The sequence below is a fragment of the Scophthalmus maximus genome, chromosome 16 (assembly GCF_022379125.1).
Source record: "Scophthalmus maximus strain ysfricsl-2021 chromosome 16, ASM2237912v1, whole genome shotgun sequence".
Lineage (NCBI taxonomy): Eukaryota > Metazoa > Chordata > Actinopteri > Pleuronectiformes > Scophthalmidae > Scophthalmus > Scophthalmus maximus.
Window position 1 is genome coordinate 3,114,750 of NC_061530.1, and position 19,919 is coordinate 3,134,668.

General features: G+C 41.1%; 2 protein-coding genes and 1 long non-coding RNA gene across 4 annotated transcripts in view; 1 reads left to right on the forward strand and 2 right to left on the reverse strand.

Annotated features, from left to right (window-relative positions):
* Positions 1 to 13: 13 nt before the first annotated feature.
* Positions 14 to 8,151, reverse strand: slc16a3b (solute carrier family 16 member 3b). Its single transcript, XM_035612760.2, has 6 exons — positions 8,037 to 8,151; positions 4,228 to 4,492; positions 3,992 to 4,135; positions 3,202 to 3,803; positions 2,153 to 2,333; positions 14 to 1,511 (listed from the first exon to the last, which is right to left on the reverse strand). Exons 2-6 carry the CDS (start codon positions 4,448 to 4,450, stop codon positions 1,189 to 1,191), a joined length of 1,473 nt encoding a protein of 490 aa, XP_035468653.1. The 5' UTR covers positions 4,451 to 4,492; positions 8,037 to 8,151; the 3' UTR covers positions 14 to 1,188.
* A 305-nt stretch (positions 8,152 to 8,456) lies between these two features.
* LOC118287897 lies at positions 8,457 to 10,359 on the reverse strand. The gene is made up of 3 exons (XR_004785748.2): positions 10,139 to 10,359; positions 9,807 to 10,010; positions 8,457 to 9,432 (listed from the first exon to the last, which is right to left on the reverse strand). It is a non-coding gene; the product is annotated as an uncharacterized LOC118287897 (long non-coding RNA).
* Positions 10,360 to 10,434: 75 nt separating this feature from the next.
* The window catches only part of ccdc57 (coiled-coil domain containing 57), a 35,052-nt gene continuing 25,567 nt past the window's right edge, over positions 10,435 to 19,919 (forward strand). The window contains exons 1-4 of one of the 2 annotated variants that reach the window (XM_047327827.1): positions 10,435 to 10,588; positions 12,291 to 12,440; positions 18,879 to 19,001; positions 19,676 to 19,819. In XM_047327827.1, coding sequence (XP_047183783.1) covers positions 12,298 to 12,440; positions 18,879 to 19,001; positions 19,676 to 19,819 — 410 coding nt within the window. In that variant the 5' untranslated portion in view covers positions 10,435 to 10,588; positions 12,291 to 12,297. The remainder of the gene's footprint in view (positions 10,589 to 12,290; positions 12,441 to 18,878; positions 19,002 to 19,675; positions 19,820 to 19,919) is intronic. The other variant, XM_035613536.2, reaches the window with a different exon arrangement.

The following is a 19,919-nucleotide window of genomic DNA, read 5'->3' on the forward strand; positions in this document are numbered from 1 at the left end:
GTCGTATGCGGTGTAGACTGAAGAGGATATATATTTATTTGGTAAAAACAGTTATCGCATGCCTGTGTTATGTTTCACATCACTCAGGAAAGTGCAATTGCAAGCAGGTGTGCGTTTCATTTTTTCACCAAAGCAAGTTTGTGCTTTCTACCGTTAGTCAGACACAGAAAAAGGCACAGAGCACACAGATCACGGCATCTGTTCACATCATATCACAGCACAACAGCGGGTGCTAGTCTTCAGCTTTGGTCCATACAGCCATACATTTACAGAAAAGTGAGAACAGACACGCATCAACTGCTGCTACAGTACACAATGCTGAGACTAACAAAGTCGCCTACAGCGAATTGATCCAGCAACAAATGGATTGAGGTCTAAATGTGGTGCACATTTGGTTTCAAAACAGTCAACAAATATTTGGAATGAATGAAAGGAGGAGTAACAAACTGATAATATATATGCTTTGACATTTCAGTGTGAAAAGTTATTCTTGAACCTGTGAACATTGGTCTCACTATATACTCTGAGCGCACACACCTCACTTTTCAAGCTTTCTCCAGAGCTCACGCAATCCCCTCGCAGTTATTGGTGAACACAGTATTTCATCATGTGACAAAAGCATGGACCTCCTAATGTGTGGCAACAAGTGGTCATAGACGGGAGAGGGACGGAGGGGTGCACTGTCAAACATCTGGTCAGACTCTCCCTACTCCCCACAGTAAATCTCACGATCACACCTGGAAAAGGTGAAAATGCCGACAAAGGCTTGGAGATATGAATTGACAACTGTGGAAAAAGGCAGTAAGTGCACCTTGAATTATTAAAAAAGTATATTTTTAAGCCTAACTAAAACTGTGAGTGTGTTCATGGCCAGAGAGCTTGTGGTATTTGCAGCACATTGAGTATATGGTGACATATTTACACATTTATCCAGGACAAGAATGTGGTCAGCATGTTGCATTAGAACCAATTCAGCTGAAACCAGTTAATAAATAACCCTCTCTGCTTTGTGTCCATTATATCAAACTCTGGTTTTCCTTTCCAGCTCAGTATCGGCTCCCGTTCTAGCCCTGCTTTGTCCCCCCACTTGCTCAACGTCTCCTCACACTGTTTGTCATAGATCATCATGATTGCTTTTTACGTGTGCTCTTGGTGCACAGTTGGTCTTTCCTCATCACCACTCATTCTTCATAATGATGTCTGTCCACCCTCCTCCCCCATCTCTTTCACCATCATCACCTCCCCTGATTTCACAGCTCCGACTGTTCTGTGTCCGTTCTCTCGTCCCTTTGAGTCCTCTTTGCCTTCGCCTTCGCCATCTTCCTCAGCGCGGTTCAGCCCCTCCTTCTCTGAAGCAGTCACAGCCATCTCCATCTTAGCCTCTAGATCTTCCTGTTTCCTACTAATGCACAGGAAGTTACCCAGGGCCAACACGAAGGCCGACAATGTGACCTCGCAGCCTGCCAACAGGAAGACGTACATGTACTGATTGGTGGCATCCAAGAGGCGACCTGGTGGAGAGTGGAAGAATATCAATGAGATTATTTTTGGTTTTCATCATGTGGACCTATGAACTGAAACAGCTTGCCTTCACCAGATATGACAAGCAGCGCATTGAAAAGACAGAAGTAACGTTGACGGCTGCAAAATGACACGGGTGAATAAACTGCTGGAAAAGCTGCAGTTTATGGCAGTGGCCATTTTCTAAGACTTTCTCAATATTCAAAGGATATGCCTGCTGGTTTATGCTAACAAGACATAATTGTCGCAAAAATTGTTTAATTAAACTACAGTGCTGGATTTAGTGTGTTAACTGGTCATTAATTGTACAAACTGAAAAATGTAAATGTAATTTGCCGCACAGACACTGCTGCTTAACCATATATGGTCTTTTTTTGAATCTTTGGAAGGCACTGGCATACCTAGACCTAGTTTACTGTCAAAGTGACTTTGGGGTTAAAGACTGTGACCCCGACCTACAACATCCCCAGTTCAAATCCTGCCAGCTACCCTTGTTGCTTCTCTCTGTTTGTGATCTGTAACTGAGAATGATGTTCCCTTAGTATTACACTGTCCCAGATTGTCAGAGAGTGTCAGAGAATAAAACAGCAGTAGACGCAAACATTCACACTCATTCCTCCCATGCTCTAACCTGCTCCAGGAGGTCCCACCAGTACAGCAATGGCTTCCATCAGCAGCACCAGGCCGATGGCACTGGGGAACTTCTCTGTCCCGACTATAGACATGAGTACCTCGAACTGGAGCGCTCCCACCATGCCATATGACATGCCAAAGAAGATGCAGAAGACCACAAGACCTGCATAGTCATTCGCCTGCAAGGAGACAGACGAGAGATTTCTGAATGTGACAAGTTTATAGAAGGATGTACTGGTAATGAAACAGAAGGCCTTAGTCATCAGACATACCTAGTATCAGTGCATTATTTAGGTTTAATGTTAACTTACCAACATTCAATTCAATTTATTTCGTATAGCGCCAAATCATAACATACATTATCTCATGGCACTTTACATAGTGAGGTCGAGACCTCACAATATCACAGAGAAAACCAGCAGTTCCCACAATGAGCAGCACTTGTGGAGGAGATAAAACTCTCCTTTTAACAGGATGAAATCTTTAACAGAACCTCTACACAACAAACATTTCCTTTTTTATCAGCCCGCAAAAATGTACTGTATTGGTTTTATTTTTTCAGTTTGTTACCTCCGAAAAGCAGGTTCTGTTTTTCGCCCCTGTCCGTTTTAGTTTTTTGTTGGTTTCATGTTTGTCACCAAGATTACCCAGAAACCACAGAACGGACGTCCTCGAAACCTGTCGGAAGGATTGGTCATGGGGTCCAAGGTCCAGGAATGTTTTTTATCACTTTCTTTAACACATATTTCCCTTCTGGATAATGCATGAATTTTGATGGGGGGAAAATCAGGCATATTTAGGGGACAAATATGATTGAGTTTGTGCAATTCGATGCAGTGTTCCAATTTTTTTTAACCAGTTTTCTCCCTGTAGGAGCCAAACCGTTCTTATGAGGCAAGTCTTAATTATTATATCTGTATGAAGACAACAGAGGTGGTTTCTCATAAATTTAGGAAGCAGCTGCTAATCCTGCCTTCCAAATACGTGCTACTCTTCACTCTCCTTACTAATTCTTCCGTACTGTAGAACCAACTGCTGCATTATTACCTGTGATCCTATGAGGTCGGTGCACCCGTTGAAGATCATAGCGAAGCTGAACAGGTAGACACATCTGGGCCGTACACACTTCATGCCGGCTAAAAGTCCACATAGGGGCCGAGCAAACATGTCAACAAATCCCAATATGGTGAGCAGCAATGCCGACTTGGTGTCTTCATTGCCGAGGCCTTTAGCATAGTTGACCACAAACACCGGGGGCACGAACAGGCCCAGCACCATCACAGACGCTGCAATGGTATAGATGAGGAAACCTCTGTCCTTGAACACACTGAAGTCCAACAGTTTCTTCTTGGCCTGGGGCTTCTTCTCCTCCGCAGTGCTCTCCACCAGCTCCTCGGCTGGCTTCTTAGACGGCAACAGGGGCCTCATGAGAGCGCCACAGGCACAGCAGTTCAGCAGCATGCCTCCCAGTATGAAGAAGCCCCCCCGCCAGCCATAGTGGTACTGGAGAATCTGTCCCAGTGGGGACAGACAGCACAATGCCACGGGGCTGCCGGCTGCTGCCAAACCATTGGCGAGAGGACGCTTCTCACTGAAGTAGCGATTCAGCATTATCAGAGATGGCTGGAAGTTCAGGGCGAGACCGAGCCCTGAGGACAGATACACAGGCAATGTCATAGAAGAAACTGAAAAATGTATTTCTGTATATATATATAGACATATTGTTGTGTGGTTTTTGAAGTAGCAAATCATCATTTGATGTGACAAATGGATATGAAAGCATGTGCATTTCTATTTCCCGTTACATATTTTCCTGTGCCTGCACGTATGACTCAACCTGTTATAACGCCGGTGCAGAGGTAGATGTGTATGATGCTGGTGGCGAAGGAAGCAAGAATCATTCCCAGTGAGGCAAAGAGCCCTCCGACCATCATCACCGGTCGACAGCCAAACCTGTTCACCAGCACACTGCACAGAGGGCCTGAGTAGACACAGTCAGTAGATGAGTACAGAACAGAAAGTGTTAACAATGAATCTCTATCAGACATACAGTACGTTTGATCCTCTGTGTACCTGTGCCATACAGCATGGCTAGAAGTATTGATGAGATCCAGGCGGTGTCGCTGTAGCCGACGTCAAACTCGAGGATGAGCTCCTTGAAGAAGACACTGACAGCCTTGGGGAAGGCATAGGAGAAGCCCGTGATGACAAAGCAGCCAGACAACACTGCCCAACCCCAGCCGCCATCTGGTGCCTTAATCCCAGGAGGCCCGTCGTCCACCACTGCTCCCCCCATGATGCTTTCAGACTGCTGTGTTGAGGACAGTAGCTATAACCACTGTGTGGAAAAAACAAAACAAATCTTGTCCTTTAACCTGCATCGTCACTCTGGCTCATATGCTTATCATATGCCTAAAAAAAATGATATAATCATACAACTCTACTTAAAAGTATAAATCATCTGTGTGTGGTCAATACATTCATCTGTGCAGGACAGGACACTAGTTACTGCTCATGCAGGTACTGTAGCATTTTATTAGAACAAGTGAGTGTAAACGATCCACTGGACGTGTTTGGTTCTGAGGCTACAGTTTGTTGGAGAGGTTGTTCTATTTAAGTTCAAGCTATTTCAAAACTACGTGAGGAAGAGTGTAGTGAAGATAATAGGAGTGGGCTGAATCTGGGAGTTAGTTCTTAATTCTTAGTTCTCAGTTCACACCAGTACACCACTTAAAGGGGCAGTGAGCGATTTAAAACCAATGCACTTGTAAAATTTAGTGAATTTTTCCTCATGGTCTGCTAGCGGTCGGTCCTGTGTGTGCGCCAGGCAAAAAAAAAATCTATTTTTTGGATCAGCTCTGTAAATTGCCAAAAATAAAAAAGTCGGGCTAGCGACAGACTCGTCGGTCTCCTATACCCGAGGCTGAGGGTTACACATATGATGCAGCAGATAAATACTCACTTTTTCCATTCACGCACAGGTCTCTTGTAAATGGAATGACTGCCCTGCACACTGTCAAGTCTATCACTTGTCTCCTACTGGACGTCAGTTACAATATATCACCAGCAGGTGGGGTGAGTCCCTAACCAGCACTGAATATACTGACGTCTATCACAAACATTAGACAAGAAACAAAAGGGCAAAATATCTAACTTGTAATATTTTGCACAGGGCCAACCATTTTTGGCTTTTGCATTTTTGGGGCCCGAGCGCCGACCAGCAGGAGGCTGGCGAAGGCCGTCTTGTTGATTTTGACTGTTTATGCACATGGTATTGTGGATTTTGGAATTTCCACCTCTGTTCCTATATGTCTTTTTGATCCCACGTCCATTATATGTTAAAATCACGCATGCCATGTAATTCTGCCTTCAATCTGGGGCCCTCTATTTTTTTTACTATTCAACGTCATATTGACCCACTCTGCCATGTCTGGCTCATGGGTAAAATATTTGTGTGTTCGTCCAGGGTTAGAAAAATCAGAGAATGTGCAATAATCAATCACTCATCACAGTCATGCACAGCCATCAGGGGCAATTCAGGGTTACGTGTCAAGCGGCACTGCGGCATGGGGACTGGAGGAAGTGGGAATCAAACCACTGACGCTCTGGTTAGTGGACAACCCTCTCTACCTACCCTCTGTGTGTGTGGGGCTGAGCGAAACAATGTGTAGCTTTATCATGAAACAAGCTTTTACTCCTTTGAAAACAACAACATCATGCGATGGTCTGTGTTAATGTTGTGGAAGTGGCCACATTGTCACTATGGGCATGGATAAAGTAGTGTAAAAAATACTTTTCTGGTCCATAATTAAACTGCAGCTGATCCAAGGACGTCAGATGAGCAGGTGGCCCTTCAATGTGGCTTAGGACACATACACGATACAGTTGTGGAATGTTGTGGAAAGAATGTGGACACGTGTCCCAGACCACCTCTGAGTGGGGTCCTCGTGATCCGATCTGAAATGTTTCCTGAATGTGTCACGGGCTGTTCACATGCGACACATCAATTTAACTAAAAAACTATCGAAAAAATTGGTACGGTCAGAAATCATGAGTAAAACTGAGCATGTACTGGATCCCATGCAGTTTGTGTATAGGCCACACAAAGGAGTGAAGGATGCCACAGTCACTTTGCTTAACTTACTTACTAAACACCTGGAGGAAGGCGGGTCCCATGCTCCTGGAACAATTTGACATTAATAACAATCTTGTGGGCAGGATTCTAGATTTCTTCAACTAACAGAATACGAATGGAATCTTCTCTGACCGAGTCTGCTCCTCAAATGGCTCCCCACAGGTAGGCCTGTCAGCATAATTACGTCATTGACTTATTATTAAAGTTTGCTGACATAAGAATACATGTCAACAACAGTCTTGCTGCGTCTGTTCTCGTGGTATGATTAATTAATTACAGGTTTGGTCTATCAAATTTCAGAAAATTGGGATTTCTTTATATTTTTCTAAAGACACCATGTCTTTCTTTATATTTTTCTGAAGACACCATGTCTTGATATCGCTGGTTTTGTCTGTGGCCTAAATGCAAGTCTGAACTTTGGATAACATTTCTCTCATCAGCAACACAAATCGTGTAGGACTTGCACGCGCAACGACCAGTAGGCCTAAACCTGAACCAGGGTTTGCATCCCACTCCTATCTTTCTTCTTCTTCCCCCCTCTCTCTTCACTACCCCTCTTTCTGCCGACCTCTTCTCTCTCCCCCATTTTACTCTCTCTCACCCTACTGATAGGACTATTTTTGTAATTATAAGTATCAGTCTGGTAGAGATTAAAGCAAATGTTATACAACTCCTCTCTCCCCCGATATGTTTACATTACATGTCACTAACCCTGTTTGTGTTTTCTATCTCTCCTAGTGTATCGCTGACCCCAGAGCTGCAGGATCCAAATCGTCACTATTATTATTATTATTAATAATAACAATTACAACCGCATAATTGCATCTATAAGTGTCCGTATTATTTTTGTAGTTATAAGTATCAGTCTGGTGCATTGAAAGACTTCAATCAACGATAATCCATAATTTTACAAAAACAATGTATTCTGACAATGGAAACAATGTGATAATATCAAAGGTGTCACATTGTTTTGAAGTGCATGTATTTGTTGATCACTGCTTTACGACTATCTCTAATCTTCAACTCTCTTCCTTTTTTAAAATTTAATTTGCAGCGAAATGATGGTCAATTCTGCTTGAATTTTATAATCTACATAAGGTGCGCCACTGGAGGGCGCGTACACAGTCCGACTCCTTCTGCGTCACATCCATCATGAGAACAGACCCCGTCACCTCTTCCTGTGAAATAACTTCTGAGACAAACGTAGACAGGCGACGGCGTGACTCGGGAGACCCCGTGTCATTTTGTTCTCTACTCTATTCTCAATCAGCATCTTTTTTTTTTTTTTTTTTTTTATTTAGCAACATTTTGTAACTCTTTCTAAATACAAGTCCTAGCTTTACCCGAGGCAGCCGGCCGCCTGTGTCGCTCACGTCGTCGACTCCGACGTGATGTCGCACAGATGTGCATCGCGGCACGTGCGCACAGCCCGGCGGTCTACGTGAGGACCGGAGCGTCAACGCCGCACATCGCAAAACGTCCTTTTGGCCCGACACAGTTACACACTATCCGGGTCTGAGCATCGCAAACACAGATATAATAATGTCCGTTTGTTTCACTCCTGTCTCAATGCCTTTCTTTAACACTGGTCTATTTCAATATATTCCAAGAAGGTAGTTCATCGGACAAACATAATCCACCGGTATGTATGTATGTATATGTATATATATATATATATATATATATATATATATATATATATATATATATATACATACATACATATATATAATCACACTGTACGTACCTGTTATGATGCTGTTGCCCACTCTCGAGCGCGCGGACACATGTAACACTTGCGCGTATCCGTGTTTTATAAAGAAGTCGCGCGGAGGGAACAGCCCTGACTCCGCCCACTCCGCCTCATCGCCGCCTGCTCCACCTGTGTGTGCGGGACGCGCTTCAGAGCGAGTCACATCCTCTCTCGCACAGTTTCCTCAAGGGGAAGAGGGACGCGCGCGTCACACGATGAATTTACCGGTGGTCATTGTGCAATGGGAACAGGAGCGTACTTGTCAGCCAGGATGCAGTTGAGAATGGAGAGATGCCGCGTTGTAGCATTTCTTTTTAATACAAATATACGATATCTACATATAGCATTTATTTTTAATACTAATATTATGTGATATATTTACATATTATAGCATTACTAAACAATATGCATTTTTTGAAACAATATATGGGTAGACCCATTTATTTAGACCTCACAGTTCATTTGGTACACCAATATAAAAACTAATGCAGTTTAATACTGTATACATACACATACACACACACATATATATATGTATATATACACTGTGCAACCCCATCATCCACAACATCAAAATCACTGCCATTGAACTGTTTTACTGAGAGGTGTTTCTAATATTTGGTCTATACTCATTCATATGGGACGGACAGCCAAAACTCAAAAACTGATCACATAAAAAGCAAAAAAGCAGGACTGCTGCATAACTTCAGCTTTATCTAGGTGTACCTAATAAACTGACAGGTACAGAGGTTCGGTATTTTAATAATGAATTCATATTGCAATAGATTAACCTACATTCCACATACGTACCTCCCGTTACTTGTCTTCTTGGAACGCAAACAGGACAAGTACAATTAGGCCCACAAACATATATAAATGTAATTAGTATCTGTACCTCATCTGTGTCACATACATCATTAGTCATTTATATACGTACTTTTTGACATGAGCGATTACACTGCTTAGACAGAAATATCTCAAGCAGACACCTGACCACACAGGTCAGATGTTAGAGGAAGATTCAATTCTGGTATTTATCAACAATTCATACCAGACAATTCATATAGTTACATTTATTAAATAGTTAAATGAATATGTATAAAATTCTAAAGACACAACTAAGCAAAAGAGTTGATGTGAAAATGTCAGGCTTCCAGGAACAGCATCAACATGCCGTTGTGCAGAAAATGACGACCGTCCTGCACAGAGCGACTCATTTCCCCAAAGCAGAGGAGATGGAGGAGGTGAATGAGGTGGAGGAGATGAATGCGGTGGAGGAGGTGAATGAGGTGGAGGAGATGAATAAGGTGGAGGCCAGCTGGTCATGATGTTCTGCCATGTTGCTGGGGCCACATCAGGATTCTTCCTCCTAAAGATTCACAGAAGAGACCTAAACAGACACACGAAACAAAGCAGATTATATTTGGTGACTTTGAAATACGGTAAACATTTAATACGTGAATTTTATAGTAAAAAAAAAAAAAAAAAGTATATCACTGTATAGTATAGAACTTTGGGATTTCTTTTGTTTGGTTGCAAATATATATACACCACATATAAGGCACTGTTGCTTTCCAAGAATGAATCACCTGGTTAAATAAGAACATGAACAGTATTTATTTACAACTTATTTACAATTGTGTCCGACAGAGACGGGCACAGCTCTGCTCTCCCCCTCCTCTCATCACAGCTTCTCTAATTAAAGAAACATCTAAAACTACGAACATTAACTTTGCCCTCTGACAAAAATATTAGAGGAAATACCTGTAAGCTCTGAGACCAGCGCTTGATCGTTCGATTTACCCAAAACTGAAAAATTGCTCATGTTGAACCGCGACAGAGCCAGCGGGACCTTCCGCAAGGACTCGCCGAGATGAGGCTGCTCTCGGCTGGCACCGGGAGCGCTGACCGCCCTGTCATCTGGATGGTCGACGGGGCCGCTTATCAACTCCGAAAACGTCGGAGCAACTGTTTTAAAAGGCTCTAACTTGATTAATCGACCATAGATATAAAGTCAAAACAACTATATTCTCGCCTCAAAACATCTTTAAAGTACATTTCGGGACACAACAACAGAGTTATTTTAAAAGTTTCACCTTACGGCTGAGACTTTTCCTCTTCCCCTTGCCCAACTGTGAGCTCGGGTGATATCAGCGGCCTTTTATTGTCTTTATATCACAATGAATGCCACGGAATGTGCTGTGAAGTACGCTGTAAGCACCCACGCGCTCGTGTGGAAGCAGCAGTCATTTTAATTGCACCTTAGACTCGAACAAAGTGAGTTGAATGAAAATAGACAGTTTCTCTTGTCACGGGGCCAGGAACCATCGTCTTTCGCTGTAAGCAGGGGGACCGTTTGTCAGACGCACGTACGGTAACCATGGAAACGTTTCTATCGCGGCGGGGGCGACCGTGGGGACGCAGCGAGTTTTTCGACTCCAGCTCGTTAGATAATATCCGTAGTCCACAGTTTAGCGTGTGTGTGTGTGTGTGTGTGTGTGTTTATGACGCCAGTGTAGCGCAACAGCTGAAGATACATTATCGCGGTGAGGCACCCAGTGACTTTGGTGTGTGTGTGTGTGTGTGTGTGTGTGTGTGTGTGTGTGTTTGTGTGTAAGTGCGTGCGTGCGTGCGTGCATTGTCTTTTGGAAACCAAACAATGAACTCTAAACTCAGGTGATCCTTACACACATGAAGACAGGGACACAACTTTAACGTGTTCACCATTTCATCTCTGGCTAATGTCAAACGGACAATGTGCGGCTTGCGTTTGTTTTGCATTCAGTCAGTCTACACGTTTCATCTCGCGTTTCGCTGCTTGCCTTCACTTTAGATACTAGATGTAATCTCGGAGATGGAAATCACCACACCTAGCCTGATTTAAATGTCAAGTTATCAGATGAGATCTGGAATCAGGGACTTTTGACTCTTGAACCATGGATACAAACGAGTATAGGTAGCCGTTCATCGGTCAATCATAAATACAAAGTGTGTCAGGGTTCTTCCTTCAGTTGTTTATTTTCTTTCTGATGATGTCTATAGTCTCATGTGTGGAAATACCTGAAAACTGAAAAGAACACGTGGACAAGGACAATATAAAGGATATGGAGTGCAGATTAAATGTAATAAGTGCCCTCTACATTTATTCCATTTAATCTGCACTCCATATCCTTTATATTGCACATTTTCAATTTATTCAATTGATGTAAGTGCTTTACACTTACACCACCTTGAAAGTCGTTGTGGTATTTTTAGTTATTAAGTGAAATGGAATAATTTACAGTCCTGTTCGCCAGACTCAGCTAAAATGGAATAACTGATGGAGTGGATGCGGATTCAGGAAGACGGAAACCATGGATGTCCTGAGCAGGAGTATTTATTATAAGAGCTCAATATTGAGGAGACTTCTGGTTCGCTACACAGATCAACAGGTTCACAGTGTTCGGTGTCCCAAGATAGTCTGCCCATCCTCGGCCTCTGTAGTGTATTTAGTTTAGAGTAATGTCGTCATCTCCCCGCGACTATGACACCTCGAGTGAGACATCAGCTGCTCAATGTTTGTTTTGGCTTGCCATAGATGAGATGACCTTGCATGTTAAGCCCTCTTACATGAAAAAACACTCCACACACATTGAACTTTAGCTTTACAGGGGTATACGGAAGAGTATTAGAAGTCGAAAAGTAGAATAAAGTCGAAATGTCGAGAATAAAGTTGAAATAATATATCAAAAATAAAGTCTAAAAATTGTTTTCATTAGCACCAAACAACCGGATGTTGATGTTTCGCTAGCCAGTTTGCTCGCTAACACCAGCTGCTAACCAAGTTGTAAAGTTGCGATATTATTATTGAAAGCAGAATCTGTAAGAATCAATGTTGGACAACAGGTGTTTGCACATTAAAGTCAACGTGTGTCCTGACACCAAATGTTAAATAAATTTAAACAATCTTCCCCCAAATTTCTTCTTCTTATGTCTGGCCCTAATACTCTTCTGTAGGGGTAACAATTCTGGTGAGATCTTAATTACTCAACCAATCCAACAAGATGATATATAGAAAAGTAAATCAAAGCAAATTGTAACAAGAAGGAAGAAAAAACACGGTAAAACACAAACATATCAAAATATAAATCAAATTAACCATTCATTTTTCCTGAAAATGTTAACGTACAAAGGCTTGTTAGATACAGAAAACCATTAACATTAATATTGTTTGTGATAACATATATTGTGTTCATAATTATATCCTAGTACCATCATGCAGGCAGGTGGGGCCAGTGGACTGGATCTACAGACCCAGCTGGCACATAAAGAAAGGGAGCAGAAGGAGCCCCAAGCTGTCAGGGTTCACAAGCTGGAGTGTTCCCTCCAAAAGGCCCAGGAGGAGTGCTCCTCCCTCAGGTATACATCCACCTCATTTCACAATAACATGTGAATGTGAACATCCTGCTTGAAAAGTTAGATTTAAGAATTTCAGCAGGGTATGACTAAATAAGAAACTACACAATGTTCAGTCAATTTTCACTCTTTTACATTTCATAACCAAAGATTAATTATCTCTTCGTCAAACACAAACTGAGATCAGATCAGAGTACTGAGTCTCTTTTTCATTCTATCCCCATCATAGATGTGTTTTCTAGATCCTTAGATTCTTGATGAGATGTCCATGGTCAGCTAACCATCCTGAATCACAACCATCCCGTGGCTGGTCCACATAAACTTTACAGATTCCCAACACAGACTGCCATGGTTCAAGGCTCAAGCAATCAACTACATTCATTTTTAACCTAAAATAGCAAAATAATTTTGTGCACATTGTAAGTCAATTTCCACAGTTTGGCCATCATGAAGCCCTAACTGAAGCACTTACAACAAGTAACCACATGCCATTTAGTGCAAGTATACATCTTTACTGAGATAAGATCTCAGGATTTTAAGAATCGGTTATAGATCATTCAAATAAAATAAATTATTTTTCCAGCCTAGTTTTTTGTCAGGTTGCTACAAGATTATTTTCCAACATGACTTCATTTTCGGATTATTTTTACAATCAATTGATTAATCGTTTGGTATATTCAGATCAGTTTTTTTCAATTTTATTTGTATAACACCAAATCACAACATACATTATGGGGGCACTTTAGATAGTGAGGTTGAGATCTGAAAATATTTCACAGAAAACCAAACAGTTCCCATAATGAGCAGCACTTGGCGACAGTGGAGACTAGTAACTCTTTATCATCTATTTTATTCTAAATGGGACCTTCATTTACGAAATGAACATGTTTCTGTATTGAAGAAAAACTTGTAACAATCAACTACATTCATTTTTAACCTAAAATAGCAAAATAATTTTGTGCACATTGTAATAAGTCAATTTCCACAGTTTGCCCATCATGCAGCCCTAACTGAAGCACTTACAACAAGTAACCACATGCCAATTAGTGCAAGTATACATCTTTACTGAGATAAGATTTCAGGATTTTAAGAATTGGTTATAGATAATTCAAATAAAAATTGCGATTTATCGAAAAATATTTTTCTTTTTCCAGCCTACTGTTTTATCAGGTTGCTACATGATTATTTTCCACCATGACTTCATTTTTGGTTTATTTTTACAATCAATTGATTAATCGTTTGGTATATTCAGATCAGTTCATTTCAGTTTTATTTGTATAGCACCAAATCACAACATACATTATGGGGGCACTTTACATAGTGAGGTCAGTGGAGACTAGTAACCCCCCCTCCCCCCATACGAAACTAAAAATGGTGATGATGTCCAATCACCAGAGCCCAAGGTGGTATCTTCAAATTTAGTTTTGTATCCGGCCAATATTTCAAATTCTAAATATATTCAGTTAACGCTGATTCTTATTTTTAATGGAAAATTTAAAAGTCAAACTTATTAAGAAATATTCCTATTAAGAAATATAATGCCACTTAACCTACTCCGGTAATTGTTTCGGCTCTATTGACAAACATGCATTATACTCATTTGTGAATAATATTTTACCAAGTGAGTTCATGTGTAATTACATATAAATACAATTTTAAGAAAGGTTTCAGCAAATTACACATTTCATTGATATTTTAAGTAAAAAATAAGTAAAAACAACCCCTGCAGTAGCCCAAACTGACTTTTAAATTAAATATTAAACTAAAATACTGTTGCACTGTTACGTTTTATTTAATGAATGTAATAGAATTAAACAATAATTCTAGTATGTGCCCAGCATGGACACCTTACTTGCAGGAAACTCAGAACTTCGTTAACTCATTAGGGCTTGTAAAACACACAACAAGATCCACCAGCATTTTGAATGGTGCCATCTTAGTCTTATGAAACCAGAAGTAACCATAATTGAAGGAGTGGGGGTTTGCCTTGACTGAGAGCTCATCCACTGCACGTCTACCTGCACTGACACTTGCACTCATTGGACATTACTAGAATAGAATGGAAACTTTAATGTCCACCACATTAAAAAGTGAAAGTGAAAAAATTGCCCTAGGCTCACCAGTGAACAAACAGCAGCATTAGGACAGACAATTATAAACGACAGACACACAATGGACAGACAGGGTTCGTAAAAACAAGCGACCATTTCTATGGATTAGGTGTACTAAACTAGGAATACTAATGGCACTTGGAATAAAGGAATGATTGAAAACATTTTTAGTGGCCAGTGGGACTCTATAGCGCCTCCTGGAGCTCAAAGGCTCCAACTGGCTGAAGAGAGGACGGGAGCTATCTGCCAGGATACTCTTTGCTTTCTCCCTCGTTCTTTCAGTTGGGGCATTTGGGGTTTGCTATCCATTGAGACAACCCTGGAAAGTTTATTTTTGTTGCTGCAGCTTAAGAGACCGTACCAGGCAGGAAGACGAAAGGTTAAAACACTCTCAACAAGAGATGGGTACACAAGCTCTATAATCTGCTGACTTGCCCCGAGGCCGCTGAGTCTTCTGAGAAGATAAAGTTGCTGTGAGCATTTCCTAAAAACATACTCTATGTTTCCAGAGAAGCTCACCTGAGAATCAAGGACTGTACCAAGATATTTAACATTTTGCACAGTTTCAGCAAGTTGGCCATCACGTGAAACTCTCTTTGTGTTGAATTCTGGTTTTGTGCAGAGAATTCGTTCTTTCGTTTCAGACATGTAGCTGGTTAGTGTGACACCCTCAATGTGGGCAAGATAGGCAGCTTCACAGAATGAGTTCGTTTTCTGTAGGAGGTCCACCAAGGCCATGTCATCAGCATACTTGACCAGTTTAAAGTCTTTCTCGTTGATCTTAAATTTGTTTGTAAGAAAGAAGAACAGTGAGAGCCTCTGACATGTTGGCCCTGACACACACCCTTCTGTGAGCGGCAAGAAAGACAATCTCTGATCCAGAGCACTAACCCACAATTGATGTTGAGATCAGAGCCTTTTCAGGAGAATGTGAGTTTTCATTGAGTTGAAATCGGAACTGAAATCCACAAATAGGTACTACAGTAGCTGTCAATCACATGCTATCCAATCCCCAATTGATATCGCTCTTTATCATCTATTTTATTCTAAATGGGACCATCATTTACGAAATGACCATCTTTCTGTATTGAAGAAAAACTTGAAACTAGAGATTGAGACCATAAACTCCTCAGGAAAATGCTAACTGACATTATATATCAAGAAGTGTTGTCATTTTCCCCACAGCCTTCTATAGATACTGACTTCTTTTTGCATCCAGTGGTGTTGCCCACTGCTGGTCAGAATACAGAGAATACAAGTTTGAAGCACTTCTGCATTGGCTGCACTTTCCTTACCCGGTGACTACCGTCTATGGTAGAAGTCAGGGGACTTTGAGAGCCATTACCATTGCTTCAGCTTGGCTTTCTTGAAGAAGTTCATAGTGGAGTTAGATGTCTGCTTTGGATCATTTGGATGCAAGAACCATTAACAGATTTGTTCTTAAATGGTGTGTACCAGTGTACTCGTTTTCTCATATTTTGAATCTTCTTTCAGGTTATGAGCACCATTTTTTGCTAGTGGTCCAGTCCTGTTGTAGTAGTCGTGTGAAGTTAGTTTGTTATTTAAATCAAGTCTTTCACCAATGGATTGAAATTTCATCAGTTCGAAACAATTATAAATTAATCTTTAAATGACTGATAATTATGTTGACATTATTCTGTTTAACTCTGGTTTGTGCTGCAAAATAATGCAGTCGGCATGTGTCCTGCGCAAGGCGCCCCAGGAGTTGGCTGGCTTGACTTTTCTATTGTTAATTGTCACCATGCAAGCATTGACCTAAAATTCCCTATTTTCTCAAGGTGATTAAGGTTACGCTTTAACTCCCTGCTCATGACAACTCATGTCAACCATCCTCTCTACAAGCCAGAGAAGGCATGTGAAATGACTCTAGTATGCTGCATATGGTACGATATTGCATTGGGGTTTTTTCAAGCCATTTTCATATCGAACCATTCCTTCTTTATTTCAGTGACATGTGTCACACAGCTGATTTCACTGCTCTTTGATGCAATTGCCATAAATTCACCTTCCCAACATATGGGGGAAGGAAGTGCCAACCTATGTTTTTAAAGCCTTCCCCTGCTTTTTGTAGACGTCAGTTAGCTTCACAGATCCACAGCCAGTCCATTAGAGGAGCCCATGAGCTTGGTGTCACTGCAGAAGAGGCAGCGAAGTTATCAGGCTTTGGAAAGCTCAGCACTTAAAATTTCTTATAGCCATTCTTTATCTGCCTTGCAAACCCTAACATGGTTTAACTGAGGCATTACAAGTTCATTGAGTTAGGCCTCATGGCTTTGTAAATTCATGAAATAAAAAGTGATAGTGGAGGCGAAAGAGGACAACACACACACACACACACACACACACACACACACACACACACACACAGTATGCTCTTACACAGTGGGGCCTTTGCTAAGCTGAGATCTGCCTGTTACTGAGAACTTCAAGCTTGTCACGTGATGCCACGCACACCGTGGAAAGAGTATCTACTGAGTGTGGGCTGAATCCAGGACATAAACACAGGCGGGATTTTTCCTGGTGTCTGAAGCTGTTTTCAGACAATTTGCTCAGAATGGCCTCTGGACGTGCAGAGTTTTCCGTTCACACGTGACGAACACAGCAGGAGTGAGACACGTTCAGACAGCAGGATAATCTACAATGCCTTCTCTGGTGTCCGGGTAGAGCAGCAGCAGGATCAGATAGCTCCGCTGCGGAAAAGTAGAGTTCTGTTTACAGTCATCAACACGCCCACTCGCTCGCTGGGAATTCTCTGGAGAATCTCCTGTTGTATTCTCACATGGGCTCACTCGGACATTCTCCTCAGATTATACTGGAGGGCTGGCAGGAGGAACTCCGATCTGTCTGGAACAACATTTGCAGATATTTGCGCTCTCATCATACAGCCCCTCCAGAGAAGTTCAGGACAATGTCCAGACTTCGGTGCATGTCTGAAAGCAGCTTGACTGTGACAGACACTCAATGTGTTTGTGGGACAGGGAGAGCAAGCGGCAGTGGGGAAAAGAGAGCTGCACTCAGCCCTACAATGAAGGGATGGCACAAAACACTTTAGAGACCTTTCATGTTGTGTAAAAAAAACTTATCCTCATTATGAAACTGTGGCGGGGCAAATATATAGTATATGTAATGTATATGTAGTAGCCTAAATACAACACACACGCAGAGTATACATCTTCCCCCCATATATGTATATACTGTATATTAGAGCCCGAGAAAATCGGCTAACATCAAAATCGGAATTCGGCCCCAAAATCCAATATCGGGCTCTAATATATTTTTATATATATATATATATATATATATATATATATATATATATATACTTTTTACTGTTTATATTATTCTTTTGACCTGTTTCAAAACTTTTCCATGAAACTTTATTGGTAGAGTTCCCTCACCATTTTAGGTGTGGAAAAAGTTATGTAATAAAGTCTCCAATAAACTGAAATAATACCTGTTTGACATGAGACCAACTTGAACATTTGAACTCTATAAGAGTTGAGCCAAGTTACAAAAGTCACCTACCTGTAATGATATCTGTCCATGCAGATCACTTTTGTTTTATTTGTACAGGTTTTGAAATATGTTTTCAGAAATAATAATAGATAGATAACCCAATACAATGTAGGTCAAGAGTATACATTTTCAGTAGTTATCTAGAAAGACACGTTGCTATTGAAATGTTGAAATGTAATTTTTCTACCTCGTGAGCACCACAAAGTAAACTATCCACCTCCATTGTATTAGGGTGGAAACAAATGTCAGAAACAGATATTTCACAGTGTGAACATATAAAACAAAAATATCTGACTTGAAAGATACCACTGCAAAATATGACATATGTGAAAAAACATGATTTTTGAAATTGAATAGTTAGTTAACAGACCCTGTCATTAGAAACATAATTAGAATGGCTGAGTATGTATGCAAATTCATGGATTCATTCTTTACAAATGATTTAAAAGAATTTGTAGCATTCGGCAGGTTTATTGTACTTTAGAATTTTATCTTACTGTATGTATTAAATAAATTCATGAGTGGTCCAGACTTTTCATACAAGTTATGCAGCCTGCCTTGCCAATAAACTGAAAAGTTTTATAGATTGAATCACTTTTATTGATATATTTCGGCAATGCAAGCTTATCATCTGTTGCACCGGACAGTGTAACATCTCCTAATGGTCTGTGATTGGCAACATCAGGTGTCCGTTTAGGCCAGGTCTTTCAAAACACTGCATTCACATGAGGACCAGTTTTTGTTTGAGCACAGTGACAGACAATTAATTGTTTTGCAATACTTTCTTTGTCAGAGAACACTACCAGCAACTGAAGGAAGATTTCCAGTTCAACCTGGCCATCCTGGATGAACGAGACAGAGAGTTGAACAAATATGATGTCATAACTGCCAGAGCTCTGACTTTGGAAAACGAGAGGTATAATTAATTTGTCCCTCTTCAGTCCAAAATCATGTGCACACTGAAATTCAAAGCAAGAAATATTTGTTAGTAAAACAGCATTAGAACATAGCAGCACCGAAAAAAGAAAATGGATGGAATGGAAAATCCACTCCATTAAAAAAAGATACAAAATGTTGATTGTGAAAGTAATAAATGCAATATGTATTAAATGTAAAAAGCAGTGCACATATTCAACCCAAGTGTGCGTCACACACTGCACATCAGAAGAAAAATATACAGGAGAAAATATATGTAGTCAGGACCATGCTTTGACATGAAACAGTAAATGAACTGCTGCACTTATTTCTTTTTACATCGGTGTGATGTGCGCCTCATTCACCTACCCAACCAAACACACGCAGAACCACAGACAGATATAGAGACAGACGCATGTACATGCAAACACACACACACACACACACACACACACACACACACACACACACACACACACATACACACACACACACACACACACACACACACACACACACACACACAATTTTAAAAAGTGCATTTCATTCTTTTTTAAAGCAGTGTTGATTAAATGCAGGCAGGGTGACTTTGGCACATGAAGAAACAATAATGACCCCAGTAGACACCGTGACCGTATCAATCAACTAATAATGAATTATTTCTGCCATTTGCAGGCAGGAGGCGCTAAACAACCTCTATATGCAGGTCACCAGGCTCGAGGAGCAGAGGGCCAGAGAGGCTGAAGAGATGCAGGTGGAGCTGAGTGAAAGTCGGCACAATGTTGCTCAGCACAGGTTGCAACTGGACAAGCTTAACCGGTGAGCCAAGAAAAGTGAGAATGAGAAAAGAAAAGGAACAAAGCAACACATTTTGTGATTGGCGTAAGCAGAATCTGAGTTTTCTACCATCATGACCATG

Bases quoted from the DNA above. Each gene is read 5' to 3' on its own strand.
- slc16a3b (XM_035612760.2), bottom strand. From the start codon at position 4,450: ATGGGGGGAGCAGTGGTGGACGACGGGCCTCCTGGGATTAAGGCACCA. The intron at 3,804-3,991 runs GTTGAGTCATAC...ATCTGTCCTCAG, and splicing joins CTGCACCGGCGTTATAACAG to GGCTCGGTCTCGCCCTGAAC. The intron at 1,512-2,152 runs GTTAGAGCATGG...ACTCTCCACCAG, and splicing joins GGTGGGACCTCCTGGAGCAG to GTCGCCTCTTGGATGCCACC.